This window comes from Macrobrachium rosenbergii, chromosome 9, assembly GCF_040412425.1.
Source record: "Macrobrachium rosenbergii isolate ZJJX-2024 chromosome 9, ASM4041242v1, whole genome shotgun sequence".
NCBI lineage: Eukaryota > Metazoa > Arthropoda > Malacostraca > Decapoda > Palaemonidae > Macrobrachium > Macrobrachium rosenbergii.
The window spans coordinates 29181819-29195662 of NC_089749.1; the positions used below are offsets into that span (position 1 = coordinate 29181819).

At 34.6% G+C, this 13844-nt stretch overlaps 1 protein-coding gene across 3 annotated transcripts in view; it reads left to right on the plus strand.

Annotated features, from left to right (window-relative positions):
* The window catches only part of LOC136841649 (uncharacterized), a 79867-nt gene that overhangs the window by 43619 nt on the left and 22404 nt on the right, over positions 1–13844 (plus strand). For all 3 annotated transcript variants that reach the window (XM_067108776.1, XM_067108777.1, XM_067108779.1), the window contains one exon: positions 6897–7120. In XM_067108776.1, coding sequence (XP_066964877.1) covers positions 6897–7048 — 152 coding nt within the window. In that variant the 3' untranslated portion in view covers positions 7049–7120. The remainder of the gene's footprint in view (positions 1–6896; positions 7121–13844) is intronic.

Here is a 13844-nt window from a genome sequence, read left to right on the forward strand (position 1 = left end):
TTTCATATAAATCACAATAAGTGCCAAAATTTCAACCTTCAGTCAACTTTGACTCGACCGAAATGGTTGAAAAACGCAATTGTAAGCTAAAACTCTTACATTCTAGTAATATTCAATAATTTACCTTCATTTTGCAACAAATTGGAAGTCTCTAGCACAAAATTTCGATTTATGGTGAATTTTTGAAAAAAACTTTTTCCTTACATCCACGCGCGGTAACTCAGCCGAAAATCTCAGAAATTCTTTCGTCACTTTGTTGTAATTTTTGCACCGTTTTATATTAGCTGTTACATAAAGTTTTATATATGAAAATGTGTGCAATTTCATGTAAAATACAACTAAAAACAACCCATGGTTGTAGTTTTTATCAGTTTTGAAATATTTTCATATAAATCACGATGTGCCAAAATTTCAACCTTCGGTCAAATTTGACTCGACCGAAATGGTCGAAAAACGCAATTGTAAGCGAAAACTCTTACATTATAGTAATATTCAATCATTTACCTTCATTTTGCAACAAATTGGAAGTCTCTAGCACAATATTTCGATTTATGGTGAATTTTTTAAAACAAATTTTTCCTTACATCTGCACACGGTAACTTGGCCGAAAATCTCAGAAATTCTTTCACAATGTTGTAATTTTTGCACTGTTTTATATTAGCCGTTACATAAAATTTTAGATATGAAATTGTGCGCAATTTCATGTAAAATACAACCAAAAACAACCCATGGTTGTAGCTTTTATCAGTTTTGAAATATTTTCATGTAAATCACGATAAGTGCCAAAATTTCAACCTTCAGTCAACTTTGACTCGACCGAAATGGTCGAAAAACGCAATTGTAAGCTAAAACTCTTTCATTCTAATAATGCAGTAATACTTCGATCTTACATGATTCGAGTTGCGCGAATTCACACACACACATGAACTTTTCACTGGAACCTAACTAATGGGCATACGCGATTTTTTCACAGACACACGAAATTCTCGAGAAACCCTGCAGAAGTGGGTGTTTAATTTTTAAAGTAATTTACAAGTTTTCATGCTTTTATATCTATGAAAAATGCATTTCATTCTTTTATGTGTAAAATCTGTATGAAAAATGCATTTCATGCTTCTATGTGTAAAATCTGTATGAAAAATGCATTTGATGTTTTAATGTGCAAAATCTTTATGAAAAATGCATTTCATGCTTTCATGTGTAAAATCTCTATGAAAAACGCATTTCATGCTTTCATGTGTACAATCTGTATCGAAAGTGTATTATTTTTATTTTTGTACGTGCATCAATATGATGCAAAGGTAATTTCAGCACATTCACGTAGTGTACTTTTACAAGATGTGATACCCATTTGCAAAGTTACTGCACTTTTCAAAGATGATACCCTTGCAGAAAATGCTTGTTTAATGTTTGAAGTACATTTATAAGTTTTCATGCTTTTAACTGTAAAATCGACATGGAAAATTTATATTTATATTTCTGTACATAAATATCATACAAGTATTATGTCCATTTCATAAGTCTTTGTCACAAGGACTTTACATGACCTTGAGATGAGGTTGTTCAGTCGCGCTCATTTGATAAAATGAATTCTTTAATGTAATATCAGAGATGTAACTAAGAGTTGTATAAGTGTCATTCTTTGAAAATTACTCTGTTCACCTCGGAGAAAAGTGCTGGTGCAATCTGTATGTGCATGTAATTACAGCACGTTCAGTTGGTGTACTTTTACAAGATGTGATACCCTGCATTTTTCAAAGATGATACCCTGTAGAAAGTGTGTATAATTTTTAAGTTTTCGTGTTTTTAGGTGTAAAATCAGAATGGAAAATTTGTATTTATATATTTTGCATAAATACGATACAAAAGCAGTACAGTTACTTTATTACAGTATCTCTCTCTCTCTCTCTCTCTCTCTCTCTCTCTCTCTCTCTCTCTCTCTCTCTCTCTCTCTCTCTCTCTCTCTCTCTTCGTAGTTAGCACTCAAACATACGTTTACAACTTATTATTCTCTGTACGTCATTACCTGTACAGTATATAATTTTAAATTGATTGAATTTTACCTGTACTGAACTACCTTCTACTTAACATTATGTACATGTTTTGATGTTTTATGGAATTGTACTTTTGTTGACTGTGACGTTTTGCCTAGTGACGCAAAGAAAACGGCTTTTACTCTAAGTGGCAAAAGAAAACGGCATCCCATGAATTAGGGTAACATTAGTATACGTGACGCACCTACTGTAAATGCGCTATTATGAAACTGTGCAGTACTCATTATGTCAACCATTTACTGTATTCCTTTTTTAAGGGTAATAAGCTAAATTTTAAATAAAATTACACTAACTTTAGTTCATTTAAAAGTTAGCTTTTAAATGAGCATGATTAGGGTCATATTTAGTACTTAAACTCTGGAAATAAACATTTATTAGCATTTTTAAAGACCATGCCAAACGTACGCGAAAATTCACCTTGCACGAGGGGCTCCGGAACCTAACCTCGCGTAATTTCGAGGTATGACTGTATTCAATCATTTACCTTCATTTTGCAACAAATTGGAAGTCTCTAGCACAGTATTTCTATTTATGGTGAATTTTTTAAAAAACTTTTTCCTTGCGTTTGCGCGGTAACTCGGCCGAAAATCTTAGAAATTCTTTTGTCACTTTGTTGTAATTTTTGCACCATTTTATATTAGCCGTTACATAAAGTTTTATATATGAAAATGTGCGCAATTTCATGTAAAATACAACAAAAAACAACCCATGGTTGTAGCTTTTATCAGTTTGGAAATATTTTCATGTAAATCACGATGTGCCAAAATTTCAACCTTCGGTCAACTTTGACTCGACCGAAATGGTCGAAAAATGCAATTGTAAGCTAAAGCTCTTACATTCTAGTAATATTCGATCATTTACCTTCATTTTGCAACAAACGAGAAGTCTCTAGCACAATATTTCGCTTTATGGTGAATTTTTGAAAAAACTTTTTCCTTACGTCCGTGCGAGGTAACTCTGCCGAAAATTTTTGTCACTTTGTCGTAATGTTTGCACCATTTTATATTAGCCATTACATAAAGTTTTATATATAAAAATGTGTGCAATTTCATGTAGAATACAACAAAAAAAAACTCATGGTTGTAGCTTTTATCAGTTTTGACATATTTTCATATAAATCACGGAAAGTGCCAAAATTTCAACCTTTGGTCAACTTTGACTCGACTGAAATGGTCGAAAAACGCAATTGTAAGCTAAAACTCTTACATTCTAGTAACATTCAATCATTTACCTTCATTTTGCAACAAAGGGGAAGTCTCTAGCACAATATTTCTATTTATGGTGAGTTTTTGAAAAAACTTTTTCCTTACCTCCGCGCGTGGTAACTCGGCTGAAAATCTCAGAATTTCTTTAGTCACCTTGTCGTAATTTTAGCACCATTTTAAATTAGGCCTTACATAAAGTGTTATACATGAAAATGTGCGCAATATCATGTAGAATACAAAAAAAAATAACTCGTGGTTGTAGCTTTTATCAGTTTTTAAATATTTTCATATAAATCGTGATAAATAGAAAAAATTCAACCTTCCGTCAACTTTAACTCGACCGAAATGGATGAAAACTGCAATTGTAAGCTAAAACACTTACAGTCTAGTAATATAAAATCAATTACCTTCATTTTGCAACAAACGGGAAGTCTCTAGCACAATATTTTGATTTATGGTGAATTTTAGAAAAAAACTTTTTACATCTGCGCATTACGAATTCATTCATCATTTTGTGATAATATTTTCTCTGTGTTGCTCTGATTTTTTTACAATTTGTTATATACCAAAATCATTGCAATTTAGTGTACAATACAAAAAAAAAAATAACTCATTAGCTTTAACCGTTTTGCTCACAGCGCGATTTGTATACAATTATATATGAAATTTTTTTCGCGCTGTCATATATTCCAATATTTATATATGATAATGATATTTTTTTCATTTCTGATGGTTGCATACTAAACTTCAGGCAATGTCAAAAAAAGGAGCCAAAAATGAACTCTCAATGTTAAAAACTAAGTGTGCTGTGATTTTTTGAAAAAAACTTTTTTTCCGCTTTGGCGCTCACTCCCCTCTAAAAACATTTAGAACTGCCAATTTTGATAGTTTAAACACAAGAGAAACCCTGAAAAATGCTTATACCTGAGTATTTTAATAGTTTTTTCACAAAATGTGCATTTAGTCATGAAAATTATATGAAAATACAGTAATTAGTGAATATTTTTCAGTGAAAAATACCGCGAATGGGCAAATTTTCCATGAGTAATGGCTAGATATGTCCTACAGAGAAACCCGCGAATGCGTGAGTCCGCGAATCATGAGAACGCGAATACAGGGGGTTTACTGTACACGAATTGCCTATGGCATGTATGTTTTCATGCTTATGTGTTTTTAGCCCTGTTATTTTCATTATGTACTCCTAAGGTATTTTCAGTTTACTTTATGAAAATTATTCACCTTACCTCTGTACTTACTTCACTAAGATTATTCACCTTAACTCCTTAATTTTTCATTTAGCTACCTTTATTGCATACTATATATGTACTTAATTTATATGATTGAAATGATTTTACCTAATGTGTTTCACTTACCTACTCCTTCTTAATACAGTATATATTTTATATTTACTGCTTACTCATATCTAATGTGCTTAACACAACAAAGTGGCTAGTTCTCCTACTGTAAAGTATTTACTTATATCTTTTTCTTTATATTCTTTATATATTGTATAGTTTCTGTTTCTTTATATTCTGTAATGCTCTTCTTTTATTACTCATTGTGGAAAAGTGTAATGATAAAAGATGTAAGACATGTCCAGCTATCTCTAAGGCTGGATATGTGAGTGATTGTACAGTAATAATGTAGTTATATGTAAAAGAAAAGGCATTGTGTATTTAATTAAATGTTGTTTGTGTGATAGGAAATGTGTTGGTATAAGCCAGCACAGAGATGCCCCACTCACTCACAACCATGCCACTGTCTGCTTGGGTCTTGGTTCGCCATGGGCCTAGGGGCTGAATTTGCATGGCAGAGATGTGTTTGTCATCAAGTATCATAGGGAGCCATATGGAGCAGTTGACTGCAGCTTAGAATTTGGTTCCAAGAATAGATCTTCCTTGGCTAATGTGTTTTGCCCATGATCTTTGGTACTGTTTGCACAACATGGTCCTTGGAACAGGTACAGGAGATGATTCATCCCTGTATGATCTTTGTACCATGCATTTACATGGATATATGCAGTAACCTGTACATTTGGTATATGGCATGTCCTTTACCATGTGTGAGCAACCCAAGCTTTCCCATGTTTTCATAGACAGGAGGAATATTCAACCTGCTCTGTGTGTGATAAGTGCAGTGGCCCTTTACCTATTTACCTATACTTTTCGGGGCGTGATTGGTTGAGTCAGTGCTGCCATCTCGTTCAGTATGCATGTAGTCTTTGGACTGAGAACTTATAAACAGGGTTTGCACGCAACATGCTTCATTTTCCATCACTTACTTGTGTCAGGATGATGTTTACCACAGACTGGGAGTTTTTAACAATACTGCAATACCTTCTCTCTGTATATAGCTTGTGCCTCTTCCGAAGCTCACAGAGTTGTCACACTGCCCCCATATTCAGTGTACGTGCAGTGCTATACTGTGCACATGCAAGGGCAGTGTTTCACACAATGCTTCTCTGTGGTATGACATGAAAGTACGTACATACTAGCACACAGGACATGTTTGTATCAGTAAGTTTGGTTTGACCAGTCACACAGAAGCCTATGGGTTTTCAACCATGTTATTGTGCAAAAGTGTAGTTTTGGTTGACCATGAATTCAAGCTGTTATGCCTAGCAAAATAGTTTCTTTGGTGATCAACACCACTTAGTCCTTTCGTTTATGTCCTCAGTCCCAGGGAGTGCTCAAGGGTTTTGGTTTGTAAACTTTCTTTGTTGTTAAGATCGTGCCTATTCCTTCTGTACTAGTTCCACTGTCCTTCTCAACCAATTCCATTCGCTGTTCGTGAATAAATATACATGTTACCACCTTCCTACTGTCTTCTCTTTCCTTTGCACTGTGATTCACAAACAGTCCAATTTCCTATTTTCAGTTGATCTATAGTGTATATAAGCTGGGAAATTATACACACCCCTGTATGCCTAGGACTGGTGGGTTCTAAATTGTCACTATCCATTTATGTGGTAGAATCCATAGAGGAGTCACTGGTTACATACACTAAAGGATAGCCAGTTCTTTGTAGTGTGCATATCGTAGCTGGCTAAGGCAAATGACTCTTGCCTTTGCATTTAGGTTTATAATCAAGACCATCCACCTCATGTCCAGAGTTGAAACCAATTATAGCAGATAGGGTTAGGCAATGAATTTTTGTCTCATTGCCTAATCCTATCTGGTATTGTGCTGTAAATGGTTTTGGACGCTCCTGAGCAAGGCCACAATTTTCATTTGTGGGTCTACCCTTTAATTAAAGTGGTGTGAACCTATTAGGAAGCAAGTCCATGTGACATAACTTCAGGGTTCTAATGCAGGTGCTATCAGCTGGACAAGCTAGACGTGGTGCTTACAAACAGGCAGGGACCCTACTCCCCTGAATGGGGGCATACACTCCAGCCAGCAGTCAGTATTCTACTATTTACTTCAGGATTGGAGTATCTAGGATTTGTAAAGACCATAAATGTGGACCATTGTAAATGATAGGTTTGTATTGAGAAACTTTTTTTAATTACATTTAGTATTTTAAGTGTTATTGTGGGATGCCTTGAAATTATGGTGATTTGGGGCATTATGTATTTTGTTTGCATTAAACATGAAAATATTGTAAGCAAAGCAAATTAACCTTTAGGTTTTTACAGCATATCATCATTTAGATGAAGCACAAGAGGAATCTCAGTGTGTGGAGGAGAAGTCCATTAGAGAAGTAGAGGAGATGCTGGGCCCTGAAAGATGTCATTTAGTGAATGAGGTTCTTCAGCTTGTTATTGCTGAATCTGTGTACCACAATTAGTAGCATGCAGCAGTGACAAGAGTGCTTGTACATCACTCTTTTTTACACAGTAAATATTGGATGTTTACTCAGGTCAGTTTTTTTTTTTTTCTGTACTATTTCATGGAAAATGCAGTTTTTTTCTGTATGTTTGACTTCACTCTGAAATCTTAAATGGAAAGCAAGATTAAATTACATTATAATCTTAATTCTGTATAATTATGAACAGTTCTGAAAGTAAATATCAGGATAATGTAAATCCAGAGCCGTATTTCAAAAGGTTTACAGTATTTAGGAGGTGAATATATTTAAAGAAAAGTAAGAGTTTATTGAATTATTTGAACAGATATACTTCAGGTTGCTAAACACTCATTCTGCATTGATGTGCAAGATATTTTATTTTCTGTAGTCACTTTTTACAATTAAAAGCAAGTTTAATTAAATTCACCTTTTCACATTATATGCATATCATATTTTAAAATCTCTTATATCTTTTCCTAAGTATTGTGGAATATTTTTTATTTCAGTGAAAAGATGAACTTTATGCCTTATGAGAACCTATAGAATTGTATCTCCTTGCTTCATAACACACCTTTGACTTGTACCCATTTCATTTGTCTTAAAATGTTCTTAGATACAAAAAGGAAGTTGTAGTTCTTTGGTAGGTGAGAACTGTGCATGCACTGTCAAATCCATGGGTTGTCACCCCCCAGTCTAAAAATTTCTTCTTTTTTGTTTATTGTAATAATGTTTTTTTCATTGTATTCATATATTATATACTGTTTTGATTAGTGATTATTTTGGAATAAGTTAGTGGTCTTTAGTTTAGAGCACTTCATCTGGTAGCACTGAAAGATTGCCATCACCAGTTTTCTTTTTTTTTTTAAGAGAATTGCTGGTGGGAAGTTATTTATGATTAGTATTTTTAGCATATTTATTGCAGGCTTACCACCAGAATGAATAGGTTAGTTAACTTCCTTTTGTTGATAGCACAGTTTGGTTTCTGCTGTGTGTATTTTTCTATTCTAATGCTTATTTATTATTGTATGGTGCACAGTTGATAATCTGTGGACGTTGATTTAAAGTCCTCCCTTAACATGAACAATAACAGAAATTCACAAAGCAAGATGTCCAGGTATTTCACTTGCCATTTGCAAGGGAGCCTTGATAGGGGTTTTGAGTGCAGAGCAATTCAAATAGATTTTAGTGCTGCTTTTGATTTAGTATATCATAGGGCATTTATTTATTTATAAACTTAAGAATCTTGGAGTGAGTGGATATGTTTTAGGATTACCTCAAGATTTCCTTACAGGTAGGCAGCAGCAATTTGCTTTGGATAGGATCTCTAGTGAACCAAGACGTATTTTGTCTGGAGTTCCACAGGGTAGTGTTCTTGGTCCACTATTATTTTTATTGTGTACAAGTGATTTGGTTGTTGCCCTGGAAAACAAGATTGTTCAGTATGCTGAGGATGCAACACTTGTGGGTGTAGTAAAGCCTCCACTTATGAGAAATGAAGCTGCCCTTAGTCTCATGGACCAGATCAGGGAATAGTGTAGTCTGTGTGGTATGAGGCTGAACCCCAATAAAACAAAAACACTATTGATTAGCATATCTCATACAGATTCCCCCCCACCCCCATCCTCTCCTTCAGGTGGATGGAACCATGCTGAATGAGTCTGAAGCTTTAACTATTCTAGGTGTAATTTTTGACTCACATATAACTTTTGAGAAACTAATGAAAGTTTCAGCAAATCCCCTGACGTAAGTTAGGTATTGTTTGTAAGGCCTCGTATATATTTATAACAGTGATAAAATCATTGCAACTTGTTTTAGGTCGTTTGTGCTTCCTTTACTAGAATACTATTCTGTGGTGTGGATGTCTGTTTGTGCCAGAGATTTATTTCTTTTAGATAGAGTGGTTCGTGGTGGTAGGTTTCTGTTTCTTAATAAGTAGCAACTATGACCTGGACCATCAATGGATAGTGTCTTGTTTGTCACTTTTTCAGAAGTTATATTTTAACAGAGATCTTTCACATTCACAATTGGTCCCTCTTCCCCCTTTATCTACCAAGAGCAGTCAGATTCGCTTAACAGCAGCACCAATATATAGTAAGTGTTCCTCGCTGTTGAACTTCTCAGTTCCAGGGGTCCTTTATTCCTCACACTGTTGGACTGTGGAATAGCCTCCCAGAGGATGTGCATTTTGATACATTTTTATCTAGTAATTTAATAATTTATTTTTTTTTTTTATAAGTTGGATCTCTTATTTATGTATTTCCCTTTACCTCCTCTTACTTCTTCCTAATGAACACCATATTCTATGGAAGTTTGAATTTCAAGTTAATGGCCCCTATGGGCTTGTTGCATATGAATAGGTTTCATCTTCTGACTAAGAATACTCACTAGTTGCTCACTGGTGTCCAGGTAGTGTGGTTTTTTGGCAGTCAGAATTTTTTCTTTATACCTTGACAACTGGTTAGTCCTGGCCAGATTTCTTAAAGGGATCTTGGGGCCAAGGATTTGATGTTCAACTTTGCTATGAAGGTAGGAATAATGGATAATAGAATTAATTTCTAGATCTATCCCAGGTGATAGCCTATCTGGGGGTGAAGAGACTCAGAATTCTCATAGGGTTTATTTCCTCAGAGCCATTGCCAGCCAGACAATATAAGCTCAGCATACCCTTAAGAACTCTGCATAGAGGGCAGCAGTATCAGTTTTGAGGAGAAAAGAGTCCCATATCAGGTGGGAAGTCTCCCTTTAATGGAAGATGAGACTGCAAACCCAAGGGTTCTAACTTTCTCAAGTGAGATCTTGTCTTCAGATTCGTGGGTCACAGGACCCTTAGATCTCAAAGATGGGTAATTCTATGTTCTTGTGCCCTAAACACCAGGAAATTCCTTGATTTCGTATGGGCAGACCATGGGTATTCACTAGAGTTCTGGCTCTAGTTGCATTTTTTGTACTGGAGTGAAAGAAGGCTATGGAGGAACTGCAACAACTGGCTTGATAATGGCATTCAGTTCAGCACAAGCTGGAACTTATAATCAGGAAAGGGATGTCAGACCTTGAACTGGCTACAAGGTTTACTTATCAAGACACAAAGGGATTCAGTAGCAGTGCTGGTTTATCCTGCAGAGGAGAACATTCAAAGAATGTTTACTTTACAGGAGTTACACTGGAGTCCAAATTCTCTTGCGAAGCATTAATGGGCTACATGATTTGTATGGGGAGGCTGATCTTTTGCAGCCAATTTAGGAATAACTCTAAACATATGCAGTTGAACAAACTTAGAAAACTGCAGTTCAACTGGACAGTCACCAAGTTCCTTTTAAAAAAAAATAGAAACGGTTTCCTTATAGAAATTTTCTCATTTTTGTGCCTTGCTCTTGTTACCAAGATTAACTAGACAAGAAAAAATGGATTTAACTGTGCCTGCACTCTACTTGCCTACCATTACATATCATCACAGGTGAAATGGGAACTATGGGAAATGGGTTTATATTGAAAATATAACTTTAATTAAAAAAAATACATTTTTATTTTAAAATCTGATTAAATATACATAAAATTTATGATTGACAGTTTCTTGGTTGTGGATTTCCATAGGTGCTAATAAAATAATCAGATTCTAGGCATTAGTAATTCTCTATAAATTTCCTTTCAGTTTATGTATTAACCCTTAAACGCCTGTTGGACGTAGCAAACGTCGACTAAAATTGTCTGTTGAATGCCGAGTGGACGTAGCAAACGTTGACTACAAAAAATTTCAACCTTCGGTCAACTTTGACTCGACCGAAATGGTCGAAAAACGCAATTGTAAGCTAAAACTCTTACATTCTAGTAATATTCAATCATGTACCTTCATTTTGCAACAAATTGGAAGTCTCTAGCACAATATTTCGATTTATGGTGAATTTTTGAAAAAACTTTTTCTTAGGCCCTTGTGGTAACTCGGCCGAAAATTTCAGAAATTCTTTTGTCATTTTGTCATAATTTTTGCACTGTTCTATATTAGCCGTTACATAAAGTTTTATATTTGAAAATGTGCGCAATTTCATGTACAATACAACAGAAAATAACTCATGGTTGTAGCTTTTATCAGTTTTGAAATATTTTCATATAAATCACGATAACTGCCAAAATTTCAACCTTCGGTCAACTTTGACTCGAGCCGAAATGGTAAAAAACGCAATTGTAAGCTAAAACTCTTACATTCTAGTAATATTCAATCATTTACCTTCATTTTGCAACCAAGTGGAAGTCTCTAGCACAATATTTCGATTTATGGTGAATTTTTGAAAAAACTTTTTCCTTACGTCTGCACCAGAAATTCTTTCGTCACGTTGTCGTAATGTTTGAACTGTTTTATATTAGTCGTTACATAAAGTTTTATATATGGAAATGTGCGCAATTTCATGTAGAATACAACAGAAAATAACTCATGGTTGTAGCTTTTATCAGTTTTGAAATATTTTCATATAAATCACGATAACTGCCAAAATTTCAAGCTTCGGTCAACTTTAACTCGACCGAAATGGTAAAAAACGCAATTATAAGCTAAAACTCTTACATTCTAGTAATATTCAATCATGTACCTTCATTTTGCAACAAACTGGAAGTCTCTAGCATAATATTTCGATTTATGGTGAATTTCTGAAAAAAATTTTCCTTACATCTGTCTTGTGTAACTCGGCCGAACATCTCAGAAATTCTTTCGTCATGTTGTCGTAATGTTTGCATCGTTTTACATTAGTCGTTACATAAACTTTTATATATGAAAATGTGTGCAATTTCATGTAGAATACAACAGAAATTAGCTCATGGTTGTAGCTTTTATCAGTTTTGAAATATTTTCACATAAATCACGATAACTGCCAAAATTTCAACCTTCAGTCAACTTTAACTCGACCGAAATGGTAAAAACGCAATTGTAAGCTAAAACGCTTACATTTTAGTAATATTCAATCGTTTACCTTCATTTTGCAATAAATTGGAAGTCTCTAGCACAATATTTCGATTTATGGTGAATTTTTTAAAAAAACATTTTCCTTACGTCTGCGCGGTAACTCAGCCGAACATCTCAGAAATTCTTTTCGTCTCGTTGTTGTAATATTTGCACCGTTTTATATTAGTCGTTACATAAAGTTTTATATATGAAAATGTGCGCAATTTCATTTACAATACAACAAAAAATAACTCATGGTTGTAGCTTTTATCAGTTTTGAAATATTTTCATATAAATCACGATAAATAGAAAAATTCGACTTTTCGGTCATCTTTAACTCAACCGAAATGGTCGAAAACTGCAGTTGTAAGCTAAAACACTTACAGTCTAGTAATATTCAATCAATTACCTTCATTTTTCAACAAACGGGAAGTCTCTAGCACAATATTTCGATTTATGGTGAATTTTAAAAAAAAAAAAATTTTTTACGTCCGCTCGTTATGAATTCATGCATCATTTTGTGATAATAGTTTCTCTGTGTTGCTTTGATCATTTTAAAATTTGTTATATACCAAAATCATCGCAATTTAGTGTACAATACTACTAAAAAAAATTAAGTCATTAGCTTTAACAGTTTTGCTTTACAGCGATTTGTATACAATTATATACGAGTTTTTTTTTCGCTGTCATATATTCCAATATTTATATATGATAATGATATTTTTTTCATTTCTGATGGTTGCATACTAAACTTCAGGCAATGACAAAAAAATGAGCCAAAAATGAACTCTTAATCTTAAAAACTAAGTGTGCTGTGATTTTTTGAAAAAAACTTTTTTTCCGCTTCGGCGCTAACTCACCGAACGCCGCCGGCATACAGGAGACGTTTTTGTAAATAGGGCTTTGGCGTTAAAGGGTTAAGAAATACATATTATGTAATATGAGATGTTATAATGTGACATAACTGATATAAAAGTAAACCATAGTAGGATAATGCCAACACATTCACTTACCAGCACTGTATATTTTGTTGTTTACTTTAAATTGTAATTAAATTCAGTGTCAGTGATTTAAGCACTTGAATGATGAGTTGGTGAGAGACTAAGGTTGTAAATTTTTTCAAAAGAAATTATTAGAAATTTTGAGGTATTTTGTATGTATTTCTGGGCTCGACCTGTGTCACCCAGTGAAATGGTTTCAATAGCACACATTTCTAGGTATAAATATTGCTAAATATACCAGAGAAAAAGCTATCCATAATGCCAGGGTTACTACCCCTGGATCGATCACCACAATGGTGTCGGTATACACTAAGGGGCGAGTGGTAGCCACTATCACAGATGCTTTGCCCAATAGATCTCTCCGTTCTCAAAGCCCCCATCATGGGAGAGCCGTTCTACCTACTACCTTCCGCTCGCTACCCCTACTACTCGCGCCCGCCATCTTCATTCCAAAAATTTAGCACAACACGAGAACATCGTGTCCCTTTCTTTTGTTATTTTTGGTACTTTTTCCAGTTGTAATCATGTCATCCCGTGAGGATTTCACACCATCTAAGTTGAGTATTATATCTGATTGGTTTTTAAACGTGAGAGGCACAGTATTCATGAATTGTACGTAATTTATGTTTACCACAGGTGCGCAGCCGAATGTAGCGCCATGTTTGCCTCTGTTGCGTTTTCGACCTTCAGTCTCCGCAAATTAGCAGAACGAAAATCTGCTGGATTTTATCCAGTTGCTCCATTTCAGTTTTTGGAGCATATTTTTGAGAGAAATTACCTTGTCGCTGGTGTAGAGGCATGGGGACCTTTGTATCATGGTTTGAGCCAGGCTCGATTATTTCTGATCATAGAATTTGAGTCTTTT